General features: G+C 49.2%; 1 protein-coding gene across 2 annotated transcripts in view; it reads left to right on the plus strand.

Moving 5' to 3' along the window:
- ASS1 (argininosuccinate synthase 1) overlaps positions 1-19150 on the plus strand; it is a 230497-nt gene extending 211347 nt beyond the window's left edge. For both annotated transcript variants that reach the window (XM_029612119.1, XM_029612120.1), the window contains exons 15-16: positions 15367-15432; positions 18785-19150. In XM_029612119.1, the coding sequence (XP_029467979.1) occupies positions 15367-15432; positions 18785-18836 (118 nt within the window). In that variant the 3' untranslated portion in view covers positions 18837-19150. The remainder of the gene's footprint in view (positions 1-15366; positions 15433-18784) is intronic.
- The last annotated feature ends 389 nt before the right edge of the window (positions 19151-19539 follow it).

Genomic DNA, 19539 nt, shown 5'->3' on the forward strand with positions numbered 1-19539 from the left:
GCCTTCTGCCTTGCCTAATGGCCTGGGTATGTCTGGGCCTCTTGCCTTACTCTGTAGCCTACCATGGCTCCCTGTCTTGCTCTATAGCCTTCCAGGCTTCCTTGACTTGTTCTCTGGTCTTCTACACTCTCCTGCCTTGCTCAGTAGCCTTCTGGGACTGCTTATCCTGCCTTGTGTCCTCTGAGTCTTCTAGAATTACCTTGTTCTGTCTCTTGCCCTGTTTGGCTTGCTTTTATCCTGTTGCCTGTCTAGTCAGGTCCTTGCCCAATCCTGTCCTTGTTTAGTCCTTTCCTTGTTCAGTCCTGCCCTTGTTTGGTCTTTGCCCTACCAAGTCCAGTTGAGTCCCTTGTCTATTTTCCAGACCTTGCCCTTGTCCTTGATTCAAGCCCAACCAGTGCCTGGATCCAGCTCCCAGCCAGTACCTGGATCCATCTCCCAGCCTATGCCTACACCCTGCTCCCAGCCTGTGCCTGTACCCAGCTCCCAGCCATGATGTTCACCAGGAAGAAAGTTCAACCAGCCCCCAGAACTCAAGCACTCAACCTAAGGGGGAGGGGGCTAGTTAGGCAGAAGACCAGCCCTAGTCCTGCCTTGCAGCCCTGTGCCACTTCTGCAGGGGTGCTCCCTGAGTCCAGCCTGCCAGACCATGACCCTTTACTTTCTTAACATGTTCCAGTAAGACATTTACCCAATCAATATTGGAGTAATTGAAATCTCCCACTATTATTATGTTTCCTAATTTGTTACCTATTCTCATTTCTGTTTATATTTGTTATGTTCGTGGACCCTTGGGCCGGTTGGGACAGAGGATGGAGTGCTGTAGAGGTCCACAGCAAGTGTCCCAACCAGGAGGCGGTTCGGAGACTCGGAGCAAGCTGAGATACTGGACTACGGTGGAGTCCTATGCGACCAAGGACTCGATACCCAGTGGGAGGACAGACGACATTGGACCCTGGTGATTGAAGAATCTTCACCCTGGAGACCGGCACTCCCCCGGGAGGAGCCCTTAGGAGTCCAGCTGCTGGGACTTTTGGAGATTCACCCTGGAAGCCGGAGTCCCCCCAGGAGGAGCCCATAGGGACACGGCCGCTGGGACTTAGGAGACTCCCTGAAGGTTTGAAGATGGTCTGGATGCAGGCGCCTCCTGCAGGTCGTAGGTTCCAGACAGCTGGCGCCTCCAGCAGGTCATAGGTAGTCTCTGTAGAGAAGCTGAAGAAAATCCAAAAACCGGTCCAGGAGTCTGAGTCCAAAGAGCGGTCCGCAGCCAGTCCAGGGGTCGGTGTCCAGAGAGCGGTCCAAAGCCAGTCCAGGGGTCGGTGTCCAGAGAGCGGTCCAAAGCCAGTCCAGAGGTCGGAGTCCAGAAGAATCAATCCAGCAAGGAGGACGGAGCAGAAGCGGGACGAAGAACCAGAACCAAGGATGAAGCGGAGAGGAGTCAGGAGACAAGCCGGGTCGGAACGAAGAGCAATCCAGGAACGCAGCAATAACAAACCGGAGACCAGGAACATAGAAACATAGAAACATAGAAATGACGGCAGAAGAAGACCAAATGGCCCATCCAGTCTGCCCAGCAAGCTTCACACACTTTTTTCTCTCATACTTATCTGTTTCTCTTAGCTCTTGGTTCTATTTCCCTTCCACCCCCACCATTAATGTAGAAAGCAGTGATGGAGCTGCATCCAAGTGAATATCTAGCTGATAAGTTAGGGGTAGTAGGGGTAGTAACCGCCGCAATAAGCAAGCTACACCCATGCTTATTTGTTTTACTCAGACTATGTTATACAGCCCTTATTGGTTGTTTTTCTTCTCCCCTGCCGTTGAAGCAGGGAGCTATGCTGGATATGCATCGAAAGTGAAGTATCAGGCACATTTGGTTTGGGGTAGTAACCGCCGTAACAAGCCAGCTACTCCCCGCTTTGTGAGTGTGAACCCTTTTTTCTTCTCCCCTGCCGTTGAAGCAGAGAGCTCTGCTGTATTTGCATAGAAATTGAAGTAACAGGCTTATTTGGTTTGGGGTAGTAACCGCCGTAACAAGCCAGCTACTCCCCCTTTGTGAGTGCAGATCCTTTATTCCACATTTCCTCTTGCTGTTGAAGCTAGAATGATGTTGGAGTCACAGTAAGCATGTGTACGTTTATTGAATAAGGGTATTGTCTCCAGGCAGTAGCCATCATTCTGGCGAGTCACCCACTCTTCATTGGCGGCCTCTTGACATTCTGGCGAGTCACCCACTCTTCATTGGCGGCCTCTTGACTTTATGGATCCACAGTGTTTATCCCACGCCCCTTTGAAGTCCTTCACAGTTCTGGTCTTCACCACATCCTCCGGAAGGGCATTCCAGGCATCCACCACCCTCTCCGTGAAGAAATACTTCCTAACATTGGTTCTGAATCTTTCTCCCTGGAGCTTCAAATCGTGACCCCTGGTTCTGCTGATTTTTTTCCTACGGAAAAGGTTTGTCGTTGTCTTTGGATCATTAAAACCTTTCAAGTATCTGAAGGTCTGTATCATATCACCTCTGCTCCTCCTTTCCTCCAGGGTGTACATATTTAGATTCTTCAATCTCTCCTCATACGTCATCCGATGAAGATCCTCCACCTTCCTGGTCGCCCTTCTCTGTACCGCTTCCATCTTGTCCTTGTCTTTTTGTAGATACGGTCTCCAGAACTGAACACAGTATTCCAGGTGAGGCCTCACCAAGGACCTGTACAAGGGAATAATCACTTCCCTTTTCTTACTCGATATTCCTCTCTCTATGCAGCCCAGCATTCTTCTGGCTTTTGCTATCGCCTTGTCGCATTGTTTCGCAGACTTCATATCATTAGACACTATCACCCCAAGGTCCCTCTCCTGCTCCGTGCACATCAGCCTTTCCCCCCCCATCGAATACAGTTCATTCGGGTTTCCACTCCCCATATGCATGACTTTGCACTTCTTGACATTGAATCTCAGCTGCCATATCTTCGACCACTCTTCCAGTTTCCTTAGATCCCGTCTCATTCTCTCCACTCCTTCCGGCGTGTCCATTCTGTTGCAGATCTTAGTGTCATCCGCGAAAAGACAAACCTTGCCTTCTATCCCGTCCGCAATGTCGCTCACAAAGATATTGAACAGGACCGGTCCCAACACCGATCCTTGCGGTACACCACTTAAAACCGCTCTCTCTTCAGAGAAGGATCCATTTACCATTACACATTGTCTTCTGTCCGTCAACCAATTTGCAATCCAGGTCACCACCTCGGCACTCACTCCCAAGCTTCTCGTTTTATTCACCAGTCTCCTGTGCGGAACCGTGTCAAAAGCTTTGCTGAAATCCAAGTATATGATATCGAGTGCTCTTCCTCGATCCAATTCCTTGGCTACCCAGTCAAAAAAGTCAATCAGATTTGTCTGACAGGATCTTCCCCTGGTGAATCCATGTTGCCTCTGGTCCATCAATTCTCCGGACTGTAGATAGTTCACTATTCTCTCTTTCAGCAGTGACTCCATTACTTTTCCCACCACCGAAGTGAGGCTGACTGGTCTGTAGTTGCCAGCCTCCTCCCTGTTCCCACTCTTGTGAAGTGGGACCACCACCGCTCTTCTCCAATCACTCGGCACCACTCCTGTTTCTAGGGATCTATTGAACAGGTCACACAGCGGAGCCGCCATTAGGATCCTTGTTGCAAGGCGAAGATCTTCTCTGAACTGCAGGGTGATATACCCTGCAGCGTCTGACGTCATCTGCCGGCAGTCCCTGGTTTTCCCGCGCTGGCCCCTTTAAGAGAGGAGTCCCCGCGCGCGCGTGCCTGGGGGGCAGGGCCAGCGACGGGAGTCGTGGCATCTCCCTCGCGGTGGAGACGCCGCGGCAGGCAGCAGGACAGGCCCCGGGGGCTGCAGCGAGCGTCGCACGGGCCGGGCCGGCCCCGAGGTGAGTGGAGGGACCGGGGCACGGCCCGGTCCCATAACAGTACCCCCCCTCCTACGCCCCCTCCCTGGAGGCCTGGGTTTACCTGGGTGGTCGAGATGGAACTGGCGGAGGAGGTTCTTGTCCAGGATATTGGAGGACGGCTCCCAGGAATTTTCCTCAGGGCCATACCCTTCCCACGAGAGGAGGTATTCCCACTGGCGGTGGTGGAATCGAACATCCAGGACATCTTTTACGGTGTAGGTGACATTAAGATCCGCCGTGGCGGCAGCCGGCTCGGGCGGCTTCGTATGAAACTTTGAGAGGATCACAGGCTTGAGTAGGGAGACGTGGAACACGTTATGGATCCTCAACGTGGAAGGCAGACGTAATCTATAGGAGACAGCCCCGACTCGCTCGAGTACTGAGAAGGGACCAATGTACTTAGGGGCCAGGCGCATAGACGGGGTCCGTAAATGAATGTTTCTGGTACTTAACCATACCTTCTGCCCCGGAAGGAAGACCGGAGCAGGCCGGCAAGGCTTATCCGCAGATTTCTTAGCCTTGGCCGCTGCCAGACGGAGTTTCTCCTGAGTGATTCGCCATAAGTGGTGCAAATGCTGTGCCGTCAATAGGACCGCTGGAGACGGCACCATCAGAGATAGAGGTAGAGGAGGTCTTGGAACCTTCCCATAGACCAACTGAAATGGGGATTGGTCCGTCGCAGAGTGCTTGTGCCGGTTATAGGAGAACTCTGCCCATGGTAATAAGGACACCCAGTTGTCCTGGAGATCTCCCACAAAGGAGCGAAGGAATGTCTTCAAAGTCCTGTTGGTGTGCTCACTTTGCCCGTTGGCTTGGGGATGGAAGGCCATGGTCAGGTGAAGCTGCACACCAAACTTGCTGCAGAGAGCCTTCCAATACTTCGCAGTAAACTGCGGGCCACGGTCTGAGGTTATATGTGACGGGAGACCATGGAAGCGGAAAACATGTTGAGTAAAGAGGGTGGCCAGTTCCGGTGCCGATGGCAGTTTAGCGAGAGGCACGAAGTGGACCATTTTAGAAAAACGGTCGACTGTGACCCAGATCACGGTCTTCCCATCAGAGGCTGGTAAGTCGACAATAAAATCGGTGGACAGGTGAGTCCAAGGCTCGGTAGGGACTGGTATTGGCTGAAGAAGACCCCAGGGGCATCTATGCAAGGGTTTTTGCCGTGCACAGACGGGACAGGACTGGCCGTAGAGACGAACATCCCTCTTCAGTTGTGGCCACCAGTAGAATTCTGATAGGAGATTCAGGGTCCTGGCTATTCCTGGGTGTCCGGCAGTCAGAGAATCATGGGCCCAGGCTAATACTCTCCTATGGGAACGAACAGGAACTACAGTCTTCCCCGCGGGAGCCACCTCAGCGGCCACTAAGAGGACTTTGGCTGGATCCAGGATGTACTGCGGCGGCGAAGAGTCCTCTTCAGTCTCAGAGGTACGCTAGAGGGAGTCCGCCCGGATGTTCTTGGATGCCGGTCGGTAACATAGGGTGAAATTGAACCGGCTGAAAAAGAGGGACCAGTGTGCCTGCCGTGGGTTAAGGCGCTGGGCATGACACAAGTATTCCAGGTTCTTGTGATCGGTATAGACAGTTATCGGGTGTTGGGCCCCCTCCAACCATTGACGCTATTCCTCAAAGGCGAGTTTAATGTCTAGTAGCTCCTTGTCCCCTATGCCGTAGTTCCTTTCAGCGGAGGAGAACTTGCGGGAAAAATAGGAGCACGGCAAAAGTCTTCCTTTCTTGGATAATTGACACAAAACGGCCCCAACTGCTACGTCGGAGGCATCGACCTCAACGATAAATGGTCTTTGTGGATCTGGATGGCGGAGGCAGGTGTCCTGGAGGAAGGCTTCTTTCAGGTCCTGGAAGGCTTGTATAGCCGTCTGCGGCCAATGTTTAGTGTCGACGCCCTTCTTGGTAAGGGCCGTTAGTGGAGCCACCCTTTGGGAATAGTGGGGAATGAACTGCCGGTAGAAATTGGCAAAACCCAGAAAGCGTTGGAGCGCCTTCACTCCCAGAGGTTGTGGCCAGTCCTTGATCGCTGAAACCTTCTCAGGGTCCATAATAAACCCGGTGGAGGATACAATAAACCCTAAGAAGGGTAAGGAATCCTGCTCGAAAATACACTTTTCCAACTTGGCGAATAATTGATTATCTCGCAGCTTTTGTAGTACTCGTCGGACCTCCTGGCAGTGCGTTTCCAAATCCTTGGAGTAGATAAGTACGTCGTCTAAGTAAACTATGACCGAAGAGTGAAGCATGTCTCCGAGAACCTCATTCATGAGTTTTTGAAAAACCGCTGGAGCGTTGCAGAGGCCAAAGGGCATAACCAAGTATTCATAATGACCGTCCCTTGTGTTGAATGCGGTTTTCCATTCGTCTCCAGGACGGATCCACACCAGGTTATAAGCCCCACAGAGATCCAGCTTAGTAAATACCTTGGCCCCTTGTAGCCTGTCCAGGAGCTCCGGTATCAGAGGCAGAGGGTACCGATCACGGCGGGTAATGCTGTTTAAACCCCGGTAGTCTATGCAGGGGCGGAGTGACCCATCTTTCTTGGCCACGAAGAAAAAGCCGGCTCCTGCCGGGGACTTAGATGGCCGAATGAACCCTCGTTCCAAGTTCTCCCAAATGTATGCAGACATAGCTTGAGTCTCAGGAAGAGATAAGGGATATACCCGACCTCGTGGGGGTGTAGTACCGGGCAAAAGGTTTATCGCACAATCAAATGGGCGATGTTCGGGAAGAATTTCAGCTTTCTCCTTGGAGAAGACATCATGGAACTCCTGATAGTGCGGAGGTAGCGCCAAGGGAGTTGTCAGGAGCAGCACCTGGGCTCGAAGCACCTTAGTCAGGCAGGAGCGAAAGCAGGTTGGCCCCCAGGAAGCCACCTGGAGGGAGTCCCAATCAATGACAGGTGAGTGTTTCCGAAGCCAGGGTATTCCTAGAATGATAGGATGCATAGATTTCTCCAGAATGAGGAAGGAAATCTCCTCCTGGTGCAGCACGCCAGTACGTAAGGTGAGCGGTTGGGTGCGCGTAGAAATGGTTCCTGGAAGAAGTCCTCCCTGGATGGAGGAAATGCGAAGCGGGGGAGTTTGGGGTCGTACCCCAATCTGGAGTTGCCGAGCTAACTCCTGAAGGATGAAGTTTTCTCCTGTGCCAGAGTCAATTAAGGCTTGAGTCTCAAACTCTCCCTCTGGTAGAAGCAAGGTCACCGGGACGAAGCACGGGGAGTCAGTAGTGGTATGACCTAGGGGAAGCTCCCCACTATTTCCTAGGTCCGAGCGTTTCCCGGGCGCTCGCTACACTGGGCAATGAAGTGGCCTCTTCCACCGCAATATAGGCAAAGGCCCAGTGAGCGACGTCTCCTTTTTTCTTGTTGGGAGAGAGGTCCTCGACCCACCTGCATGGGTTCAACGTCTTGGGTTCCAGAGGAGGCTAGCTGGGAACTTCCCTGGGGGGACGGAGCGGGTCCAGAAGCGGCAGGTCTATGAACCGCCCTCCTCTCTCGGAAGCGACGCTGGATGCGGCAGTCCACCCTGCCAGCCAAGTCAATAAGTTCATTCAGATCATCAGGAAGATCGCGGACGGCCAGTTCATCTTGTAATCTCGGGGAGAGACTCTCCAGGAAAATACCATGTAAGCTGTCGCTTCCCCAATTTAACTCTGCAGCGAGAGTCTGAAACTCCATGGCATGTTCCGCTAGGGGCCGATTGCCCTGTCGCAGCTGGAGCAACTCGGAGGCAGCCGTGGGTTTACGGGAGGCCACATCAAAGACCTGCCTAAAAGCAGAAACAAAGTGGATCAGATTATACAGGCGGGAATCCTGGCGTTCCAGGAGATTGGAGGCCCAGGCCAAAGGTTTCCCATCCAGTAGAGAAATAATGTAGCTGGTCTTAACTCTGTCAGTAGGAAACTGAAGTGGGAGAAGGTCAAACCGAATGTAGCACTGGTGCAGGAATCCTTGACAGCGTTCTGCGTCTCCTGAGAACCATGAAGGTGCTGGCATCTGGACAGGAATGGTAGCTGCAGCGGAGGGACCAGCTCCGGACGGCGTAGAACTGGCAGCAGTGGCTCCACCGACGTGGTCGGCTAATGCTTGAACCGTTGCCGTCAAGGTATCGAGGCATGCTTGCTGTTGTTGTAGCCTCTGGGCTATACCGGGAATGGCCTTCAAGCCTGCAAGGTCCGCCGAGTCCATGGCCTTGCAAACTGTTATGTTCGTGGACCCTTGAGCCGGTTGGGACAGAGGATGGAGTGCTGTAGAGGTCCACAGCAAGTGACCCAACCAGGAGGCGGTTCGGAGACTCGGAGCAAGCTGAGATACTGGACTACGCTGGAGTCCTATGCGACCAAGGACTCGATACCCAGTGGGAGGACGGACGACGTTGGACCCTGGTGATTGAAGAATCTTCACCCTGGAGACCGGCACTCCCCCGGGAGGAGCCCTTAGGAGTCCAGCTGCTGGGACTTTTGGAGATTCACCCTGGAAGCCGGAGTCCCCCCAGGAGGAGCCCATAGGGACAACGGCCGCTGGGACTTAGGAGACTCCCTGAAGGTTGAAGATGGTCTGGATGCAGGCGCCTCCTGCAGATCGTAGGTTCCAGATGGCTGGCACCTCCAGCAGGTCGTAGGTAGTCTCTGTAGAGAAGTTGAAGAAAATCCAAAAACCGGTCCAGGAGTCTGAGTCCAAAGAGCCAGTCCAGGGGTCGGTGTCCAGAGAGCGGTCCAAAGCCAGTCCAGAGGTCGGAGTCCAGAAGAATCAATCCAGCAAGGAGGGCGGAGCAGAAGCGGGACGAAGAACCAGAACCAAGGATGAAGCGGAGAGGAGTCAGGAGACAAGCCGGGTCGGAACGAAGAGCAATCCAGGAACGCAGCAACAACAAACCGGAGACCAGGAACCTTGTTGCAAGGCGAAGATCTTCTCTGAGTTGCAGGGTGATATACCCTGCAGCGTCTGACGTCATCTGCCGGCAGTCCCTGGTTTTCCCGTGCTGGCCCCTTTAAGAGAGGAGACCGCGCGTGCGCGCGCGCCTGGGGGGCGGGGCCAGCGACGGGAGTCGGCGGCGTCTCCCTCGCGGTGGAGATGCCGCGGCAGGCAGCAGGACAGGCCCCGGGGGCTGCAGAGAGCGTCGCACGGGCCGGGGCGGCCCCAAGGTGAGTGGAGGGACCGGGGCACGGCCCGGTCCCGTAACAATATTTCATTCTGTCTCTTCTTTCTGGCCAGATGGCTGGTAGTATATACCAACCACTATACTCTTCCCTATCACACATGGAATTCCGTAATGCATTTTGTCTCCTGCAGGACTTTATTCCTTTTTTACTCTTTGCCATCTTTAGCATGTAGTGCCACCCTTCCACTAATTTGACCCGGCTTATCATTTTGTTATAATGTGTACCCTGGTATCACAGTGTCCCATTGATTATCCTCCTTCCACCAGGTCTCTGAGATGCCTGTTATGTCTCTACAGCTTCATTTAGCACCATATATTCAAATCTTATTTTCTAGGCTTCTGACATTCATATACTGACAGTTTAGAGTATGTTTTTTAATTTTATTTACAACCTGTCTAGCAGTTGAAATGGGTAGTTTGGAATTATTTATCTCTATCTGCGCTTTTTAAATGCATCTGGGCTACTTCTACATCATCAAAACCTTTCTGTTGGGATATTCTGACTTCCCTATTATGCTAGTATCCTTTGAAGATACCTCCCTCTGAACCATGCATTCCTGAGCAACTAGTGCCTTTTCCCTATGATTTAATATAAAAGCTGCTCTATCTCCTTTGTAAATGTTAGCACCATCAGTTAGATTTCACCCTGGTTAAGGTGTGTAGCACAACACATAAGTGGTCAAGGCTTTTCTCAGTGCTTTATATTAACAGTGCTTCAAATTTTCAACACTTCACATAGCCTTTCATCATGATAAAACATTTAACACTCTTGCTTTCTAGGTGCTGCCTCCACTCTCTGCTCATGGTTATTATCTTCCTTTCAGGGCCCCGAGCCTCTTCTTGCTCCCCTCTGAGCTTACATTATATCCTGCTCTGGGAGCCACCTGGTACCCATAATGCTCCCGTCTTAATGTGGACCGGGACCAGACAGCTGGGCTTTACACTATTCAGAGGGCTTCCTGTATATGCTCCTCCACAAGGTGAAGCCCCTCCTTTTTTTTAATAGACACCCCCTTCCCCAAAATTTTGCCCAATTCTAACAAATCTAAAGTGCTTTTCCCTGCACCATTGCCTTATCCACGCATTGAGACTCTAGTACTCTGCCTGCTTTTGGGGTGAAATGGAGAGCATTTCTGAGAATGCTACCGTGAAGGTTCTGGATTTCAACTTTCTACCTAAAATCCTAAATTTGACTTCCATAACCTCTCTCCCACACCTTCCTTTGTCATTGGTGCCAACATGCATCATGACAGCTGACTCCTCTCCAGCACTCTCAAAAATCCTATCTAGGTGGTGCATTAAGCCTGCCACTTTCCTCCCAGGAAGGAAACCTATCCAGAGGCCCTCATGCCCACCAGCCACTCAACTATCTATCTTAATGACTGAAACGCCAGCTACAATGGCTTCCTAACCCTTTCCTCCTGGGCATATGTCCCTGGAGACCCATCCTCAGTACAAGAGGATACTGCACTGCTGGAGGACAGGTCCCTGCTATAAGATCAATTCTAGGGTGGTGCTATCTTTCCTGGTCACCTTGCTCCTCCAAGGAAGCACAGGGACTGCCAGGCTGGAAGTGGGACTGCTCTTCTACTATGTCCCTGAAGGCCTCCTCTATTTATTTATTTTTTATTTTGAAAAATGCATAGGCAGCACCATGCAAAGATTTGGCCGACTTCCATGTGTACATTTATAAAAGTCACCAAAAAAATATCAACATAATAAAATAAAAATAAAATAAACAATTGTTTACATTACACATACTTAAAAATAATACAATGGAGTAATTACACTCTAATTGCTGTAGCATGCCCACATCATCGGTAATCCAGAGGTATTCAAGCCTTGATTATACTCATTCCTGCTTAATAAAAAGCTTGTTTGAATAAGTGGGACTTCAGCTGCTTCCTAAAAGTTTTGCTACAGGCCTGGAAGGTGATTCTACAAAAGGGCACCTGCCACTGAAAAAAGTCTCTCTCTAGAATCAGCAGGACAGATAACCTTATGACTAGGGGCAAGCAGTAAACACTAATGGGCGGATTTTAAAAGGATTACGCTCCTGCGCACGCCTAGCCTATTTTGCATAGGCCCGGCAACGCGTGCAAACCCCGGGACTCGCATATGTCCCGGGGCTTGAAAAAAGGGGCGGGGAGTGGGCAGGGCGGGGGCGGGACTGAGGCCTCCGGCACAGCGGCCGTGCCGGGGGATCGCGCACCGTCACTCGGCTGGCAGGCGCAACTTGGGGAACAAAGGTTAGTGGGGGGGGGGGGGGTTGGTAGTGCTGGGGGGGCGGGTTAGGGAGGGGAAGGGAGGGGAAGGGGGGGGGGGGGGGGGCGGAAGGAAAGTTTCCTCTGATGCCGCTCCGATTTTGGAGCAACCTCGGAGGGAACAGGGAAAGCCATCAGGGCTCCCCTAGGGCTTGGCGCGCGCAAGTTGCACAAGTATGCACCCCCTTGTGCACGCCGACCCCGGATTTTATACCATGCGCATGTTATAAAATCGGGCGTAGATTTTAAAATCTGGCCCTGTATACTCTGTCTGCCTCAGCTCCTCGAGATCTGCCCTTCTGGATTTATTCTTTGAGAGCCAGGAGTTCTTTGTACCAGGTGCAAATATATAACCTCTCATCAACTGGTAAATAATCATACATGTAGCACTTGGTGCAAAGCAGTGGACAACCCCCATCTCACTGGTGGACTGCTATCTGCATCTTAATATTATTGAGTTGTTAGTTATTTAAGGTTGCTAAGAGAGTAGGGATGCCATGTTTATCCATATGACCAATAATTTTGTTTTTAACAATAGCTTCCACCATTTTACCCAGCACTGATGTCACGTTCACCAGTCTGTAGTTACTTGGGTAGCCCCTGGAGACCTTTTTGAAAATTGGTGTTACTTTGGATGACAGGTTGCAGATTATCAGTAGCAGGTCTGAAATTTCATTTTTGAGTTCCTTAGAGCTCTGGAGTGAGTACCATCAGGTTTGAGTGATTTGAGATGGAGACCCTCAAGTTTCACAGCTCAGCACTTGCAATATGACGCTGCACTGCCAAGCCTGTGGCATGGCCTTCATCTCAGAATATACCCTTTCTGAGGGCAGTTTTAATATTGTCTGTGGGACTGCAAGCTCATTTTCAAAGGAAACTCCTTGGTGATTTTCCTTGAAACTGAGGGCCAGCATGTGCACCACAGGTAAAGAATACCCACATACTTCCTGCATTGAAGAAGGTGCAATGTATGTGCCATAAAGTAGAGTGGTGACTGGAAAATGCAATTACTGCACTTGCTTTCCCTCCCCCAGTCTAACTCTTACCACTTTTTCCAATGGGTAAATGTACACCTCCTTTATTCCCTTACAGGCCAATACAGAAAGAAACGCGGGAGAGCGGGCAAGCGCCCGCTTTCCCGGCGCGCGCACAGGCCAGTGTCCTGTGCACGCGATACAGTAAATAAAATTATTCAAATTAGGGCCCGCGGTAAAAGGAGCGGCGGCTGTCAGCGGGTTTGACAGCAGATGCTCAATTTTGCCAGCGTCGGTTCTCAAACCCGCTGACAGCCACGGGTTCGGAAACCGGACGCCGGCAAAATTGAGCATCCGGTTTTCAACCCGCAAGCCACGGGCTGATTTTAAATTTTTTTATTTTTAATTATTTTTTACTTTTGGGACCTTCGACTTAATATCGCCATGATGTTAAGTCACTTTCCTGGTGCCGAGGGTAGGCGCTAATTTCTGAAAGTAAAATGTGCGGCTTGGCTGCACATTTTACTTTCTGAATCGTGCAGGAATAACTAATAGGACCATCAACATGCATTTGCATGTTGCGGGCGCTATTAGGTTCGGGGGGGTTGGACGCACGTTTTCGACTTGCTATTACCCCTCACTGAATTTATTTATTTATTTATTATTTTTATATACCGACATTCAATCTGAGATATCACGTTGGTTTACAGTCAGGTACTGTAGGTATTTCCCTATCCCCAGAGGGCTTACAATCTAAGTGGAGGGTAAAGTGATTTGCCCAAGGTCACAAGGAGCACTATTACCCCTTACTGAATAAGGGGTAAAGCTAGCGCGTCAAAAGCGCACGTCCAACCGCGGGTTAACAGTGCGCTCCACCAGAGCGCACTGTACTTTATCGGCCTGTTAGTAAGTCTGGGGGCTGTAATCAAACCATATTTACCCACATAAAAACTTTTGTTTATTGCCCTTCTGTATCCAGTCATCTTCCTGTCTGAATGTAAAATCATGGCACTCTTACCTCTCTTCTCCCTGCCCTCTGATCAGTAAATCATCAGCTTACAGAGAAAAATGATGGCAGACAAGAAGCACAAAGCCCAATTTATTTCCTGTTATAATAGACAGAACTGTTGGAAGAAGAGGGTAGATGGGTAATTGTCTAGGGCACCAGGCCAAAGGTTCTCCAGTGCATATAGTCAGAGAGCAGGGTGCCAACAGCAAGCATCATCAGCCCTGGTGGGAAGACGGGGACCTCTGATGAAGCTGCTGGCCAGGATCCATCTCTGCGGATGCATCATTGGAGGGTGGTATTGCCCCTACCCCCTTCCATGGCTGGACAGCACATTGGAGGGGGGCCATCCTCCCTTATGGCTGGAACTTTGAAGTGGGACCCTACCTCCAACTCGCCTTGCATTGTCCAGGGTGATGAACCTGGCTATAGATCCCAGTTGATCTCTGGCTTTCCCTTCACCTCTCTGCCCTTTCAGATTCTTTGAAGTCCATAATCGGTGCCATTTGTCCAGCTAAGTTTGGACTCATCTGGATATATGGTAGAATTTAAAAATCCGACTATACCGACCAGATAACTGTTTATCCAGTTAAAAAGTTATTCAGTTAGTTTGGGGGCAGGGCAAGAGCATTCCAGGGTGAAGTCGGCTATCTGTCTAAGTTAGCCGGATAAATGCAGATTTTCAGTGTGTTATCTGGCTTACATAACTGGATAACTCTAGGACTGCAGAAGAGCTGTCCTAAACCTATCCAGCTAACTTTGACATAGCTGGGTATATTCAGTGGCACAGGCGCATCACTAAATATCCCAGCAAAGTAGCTGGATATGTTTATCCAGGTAACTTTGCTAGCCAGCCACCATCTGAATATGGACTTCTTTGTTCTTACCCCAGGTTTTCTTGAAATCTGTTACTGGTTTTGACTCTATGCATCTACCAGTTTGGATGGTTTCAGAGTTTGTACATATTCTATGCAAAACCGTTCCTTCAGAGTGAGAATGGAGAAGCCTAAATCAGAGATCCCAGGCTCTGAGGAGTGAGAAGTGAGGGTTCTTCTGAGTCCACGCCAACTCCCATTGAATTTTGGGTGGGGGTCCTGTGGAAGTTGGGTTGGGGATAGTCCCAATCACAGATCCTTTAGAAGGATGAGATTGAAGGGGACATTACAGCCCTCACTAAATAGCAGTGAAATTTACACCAAGCATGGGTCTCGTCCCCTAAGAAAGCATAAAAACCTTAACCAGAAGCAAAAGACAAAGGTAGAATGAAAGACCTTGAGCTTTTTTCTGACTCTAGTGCACTCCCTCCCTTCCCTCGCCATTATTTGTTCTGACAAAGAAGGGTTGCAAAGGCAGGGAGGACAAACCAGCCTCTTTTCTTGAGGGCTTTGGGAAGCCGTGTGCTTTGTGCAGTTAAGATGTCACACTGCTGAACATGCTTTGTAGTGCTGAATAGCTCAGGGACACAGAATTGTCAGTGTGGGAGGTGCAGATCACAGGGGGAGGGGAGGGAAGCAGGGAATAGGTTGTGGAAGGATGTACTCCCAGATAGTGCACTAAAGCAGGTCACACCTGGAGAGACCAGAGCTCTACAACTGACCTGAAAGGCGTGGAAGGTGAGCAAGGGTCTTTGTGAACTGCAGCAGATGTCACAATAGGTCATGGAATGCTCTGGAATTCTGGGAATGACTCCAGGTAGCAATGGAGTTTCTTGCTAAACATTCACTGAAGTTTGCAGCATTCTGTGTTGTATTCATGTTGAAGTGTGTTTCTGTTTGTGTGAGCGTGTCTCTCAGTCACTTTCTTCTCTCTTTTGCACCATCCCCTGATCTTTTGCTGATGAGCAGGGAGACAGATGTACCCCAAATAAACTCTTCTTACCCTGCTCTAATCCTGACACTGCTCTGGTCTTCGTTCTGGTTCTGATGCCATTAGACATTAAACACAAGTAGAAAAAGTTGGTCTTATGTGTCAGCTGCTTTTCCATTTACCATCTTCTTATGTTTTCCCTTCTCAGTATGAATGTACAAGGTGATTACGAGCCATCTGATGCATCTGGATTCATCAAAATCAACTCAGTCAGGTGAGGGAAGTCACTCAAATCCTACATCTACCCTGACCTTCCAGCACTTCTACACTTCTTTTAGTATGTGTGACTCAGCGTGCACTCAGGACTGTTTGCTTAAGGTGTGTGACTGTCACCATTTACATACAGACCTTGTGCTCTTGATATGTGTGAAAGTGAAACTGTGTGTCAGAGAGCTTGAACTCATGGTGTGCATGAGAGATTTACTGTGCGTGTGAGACCGTGTGCTCATGTTGTGTAGGTGAGAATCACTGTGCTTGCAAAAACATGAGCTTGTTATGATATGTTTGTGAGAGTTGCTATGCATGCAAGGCTTCAGGCTTATTATGATATGTGTATGCAAGAACGTGCACTCATGCATAAAAGTCATTGTATGTGCCATAGTAGATTTCTGAGTAGTGTTGTGCATGTGAGAGCTTATGCTCGTAGTATATGTGAGGGCCATTCTACATGTGAGAGCTTGTGCTCATGGAATGCATATGAGAGACCCAGTACATGCAAGAACCTGCGCTGGTGATGTGTGTGAGGTTCATTGTATGTGAAAGACTTTGGACTCATGGTATGTTTGTGAGTGTCACTATACTTATAGGAACTTGCTCTCATAGTATATGTGAGAGTCAGCATACACTTATACTTTGTATTTGTGGTATGTGTGTGAGAGTCTCCATATGCATGAGACCTTTTATTCGTGATATGCACAAGAGTCACTGTGCATGCAAGACATTGAACTCATGGTGTGTGTGTGTGTGTGAGTGAGATTCACCATTTGTGCAAGACCTTACACTTGTATGTGTGAGGGTCACTGTGCAAGATCTTCCACTCCTAGCTTGTGACTGGTGCTTAGGTCACTCCTGAAAATCCTCTTGTTGCATTGTGTCCATGACACAGTGGAAGTGTGAGCTTCATTATCTGTTAACTGCACAGGACTGAGCGTGGTTCGCCAGTCACTGGGGCTGGAACCAGTTAGAAATCTCAGCATCCCAGCTACAGGCAACCCCTGGCTGTCAGCACACATTCTCTTTATTTAGGGAGTAATTTTCGGACTGTCCACTGTGGGATAAAGTCTGCGGGTATAGTTTACTGGTGGACTTGCTACCAAATTTCAAAGAGAAAGTCTCCGTGGACCTGTGCGTCTGTTTTTTTGTGCAGTTAGATATTTTTATGAAAAATAACATTTGTACACTTGAAAGTAAAACACACCCTTGGGAATCTGCCCCAAAATGCTGCTAAAAGTATGCGCATTGTGGAACAGCATATGCACTTTTAGCACTTTCAAGGGAGGAAAACCTTAGACGGTCAGTTTACACACATACATTACTTTTTCCTCCCCATGGATTGTTTAAGACCAGCTGTTCCCTCGGGCTTCCAGGTTAGTCCTTACTGGCTCCCACTGGGTTACAGTCCATGAGCCTTCATTCACATAACCTAAAGTTTTTCCACATTTTCTTCCCTTTTGCATCCTTTCCTTTATAACCCAGCCATCTCGGCAACTCTCCTGGAGCCCTTTGCCCCAGTCATAGGTGTCATTGTTGTGTAGTTACAGGGTCTGCCTCCACAGCATCCAAGCCCTCTTTAGACAGGTCGGTACACAGACTGAGGTATTCCTGCATTCTGCACGCACTTCTATCACTGTCTGTCTCCCTCTCTTAGGGGCCGATGCAATACAGTACGCTGAGCCCAGTGCACTGTATAACCTGCAGGTAGACGCGGGTTGTAGAGGCACTAACTAATCCCCTTATGCAATAAGGGGATTAGTTAGTTCGGCATCCATTCTCCCAACCTGACTACCGGCACCAGAAGGAGTGTATAAAATCAATATTAAAGTGTCAGGCACTTAATATTCATTTATTCACTCCTTCACTTATTGCCCATTGGTCCTTTTCACTGACATTTGTTAGTGAAAGGACCAATCCCCTTTCAGGACAGCCTTCTGAAAGGCGATTGGTCCTTTCACTGACATGTGACAGTAAAGGGACCAATCCGCAATAAGTGAAGAAGTGAATAAATTAATATTAAGTACCCGACACTTTTATATTGATTTTATACATTCCTTCTGGTGCCGGTAGTCAGGTTGGGAGAATGGACGCCGAATTAACCAGCGTCCATTTTCCTAACCCCTGCATGTGCGCTGGTTAGGAAAACGGGACGCTGATAAATTCAGTGTCCGTTTTCTTAACCGGCAGACAGCCACCATAGCAGATCTCTTTCTAGCTTGCGCTGTCAATGAGGCGTTAGGGGCACGCAATCGCCCCTAGCGCCTCTTCCACAACGCGAGCCCTAATTTAAATATTGCATCGCACCCCAGGAGAGGTGCCTGGGGGCACGTTATGACAGTGGGTGCTGAATACATCGGCCCCTTAGTAGCCTAGTGGTTAGTGCAGTGGGCTACGAACCAGGAGACCAGGATTCAAGTTCCACTGTCACTCCTTGTGACCTTGGGCAAGTCACTTTACCCTCCATTGCCTCAGACACAAACCTAGGGGCCGATGCAATGGAAAGCAGGCGACCTTAGCACCTCCTTGCTAACGTGACCCCACCACGACTGCCGGTTACAAAAACCGACGCTGGTAAACTCAGCATTGGTTTTCATAACCGGCCGTCTGCCAGTAATGAAAATGTCCGGCAGGCGTTAATATCTGAGAGCTAAAGTGTGTCTAGGACGCACACTTTTTTTTTTGAATGCGGAGTGAAAGAGTAATAGGCATTTGCATTTGCATGTGATGAGCGCTATTACATTCACTCTGCGTCCGACGCAGGTTAAATAGGTGCTAATCCCCCTATTGCATTAGGGGGTGGATTAGCGCCTATTTAACCCGTGTCCGAGTGCTGAGCGCACTGTATTGCATCGGCCCCTTAGATTGTAAACGCTCTGGGGATAGGGAAGTGCTGAAAAAAGTGTGAAAAGCAGACTATAAAAATCTAAATAAAAAAAAAATCTCCAGCTCCTCTACTTTTCTCCCCCAACAACTCCTTTCTTTCACTCCTTCCTTTTCTCTCCTCCTCATTGCCCCTCTCTTTCCTCTCTCCTTCCCTCTCCTCTTTCCTCATGGATTTCACAGAGGCTTGTGAAATGTGGTACATTAAAATAATAAGTTCTTTATTTTTTTCATTTACCTGTTAATAGCCACACATGGAGGGGAAGGGGGGTTTTCTTTCCTCAAACAGAAATTAATTATATGGTGATAAGTGGAAAGGAAAATAGAAATCATTCTTCATTTCTTAACAAGCAGCTTCCTCCCTCCTCCTTCCTCCCCCCTCCCCCCCCCCCATTCCACCTAAATTAAATTAATTTCTTTGACTACATATTCTATATGTTAATTTAAATAATTTTTCTTTCTCTCCTTTATAGACTAAAGGAATATCACCGCTTGCAGAGCAAGGTCACAAGGCATAAAAAGTGAATGAAAAGCAAGTCGATAAGACACAGCCTTCCCTCCGCTCCCTCTCTTCTCCATGTCATCCCTCTCTCTTTTACCGCTTCCCTCCCCTCCCTCGCTCCTTCATGCCAGCCCTCTCTTTTCCCACCTTCCTCTCTGCTTGTCTCTTTTAGTCATGTCCCTAATCTCTGCCTGTAGTTTGTAATTGTCCTAAGTTTTGGAGAGTAGGGCTACGTGGATGCTCTGTGCCTTCCGGCTCTTGGATAACAAAATAACATTCCTGAAACCAGTAACTGTCAAAAAGAAATAAATAAATAAAACTGCAATGACAGAACATGCACCGGTTCTCCTTTCTTATTTACTTACTGTGTTTTCTTCCCGTGCCCCGACTAGCTTTCTCCCTCTGTCGGGGAAGAAGAGCGGGTTAGAGATCTGACAAGTTAAGCTCGACATTTGGGCTGGAGAGTGGTCCATAAGGCTTACTTCAGGATAGTAATTTCTCATGTTTAGTAAATATTACTGAAGAAGGTCGTTGAGCTGTGTTGTACCTCCTTGTGTCTGGCGTATATATGAGAGTTTAAAAGGATACTCCTTGTAACTCATGACGACAGATAAAAGACCAAAGATTTGCAGATTCCTACATGAAACCCAATACTCACTCGCCTTACTCCCATGTGTCATTTAGGGTTGTAATTTCCACTCTGTGTAGGATACCCCATTAGCATTC

Source organism: Rhinatrema bivittatum, chromosome 8 (genome assembly GCF_901001135.1).
Source record: "Rhinatrema bivittatum chromosome 8, aRhiBiv1.1, whole genome shotgun sequence".
NCBI lineage: Eukaryota > Metazoa > Chordata > Amphibia > Gymnophiona > Rhinatrematidae > Rhinatrema > Rhinatrema bivittatum.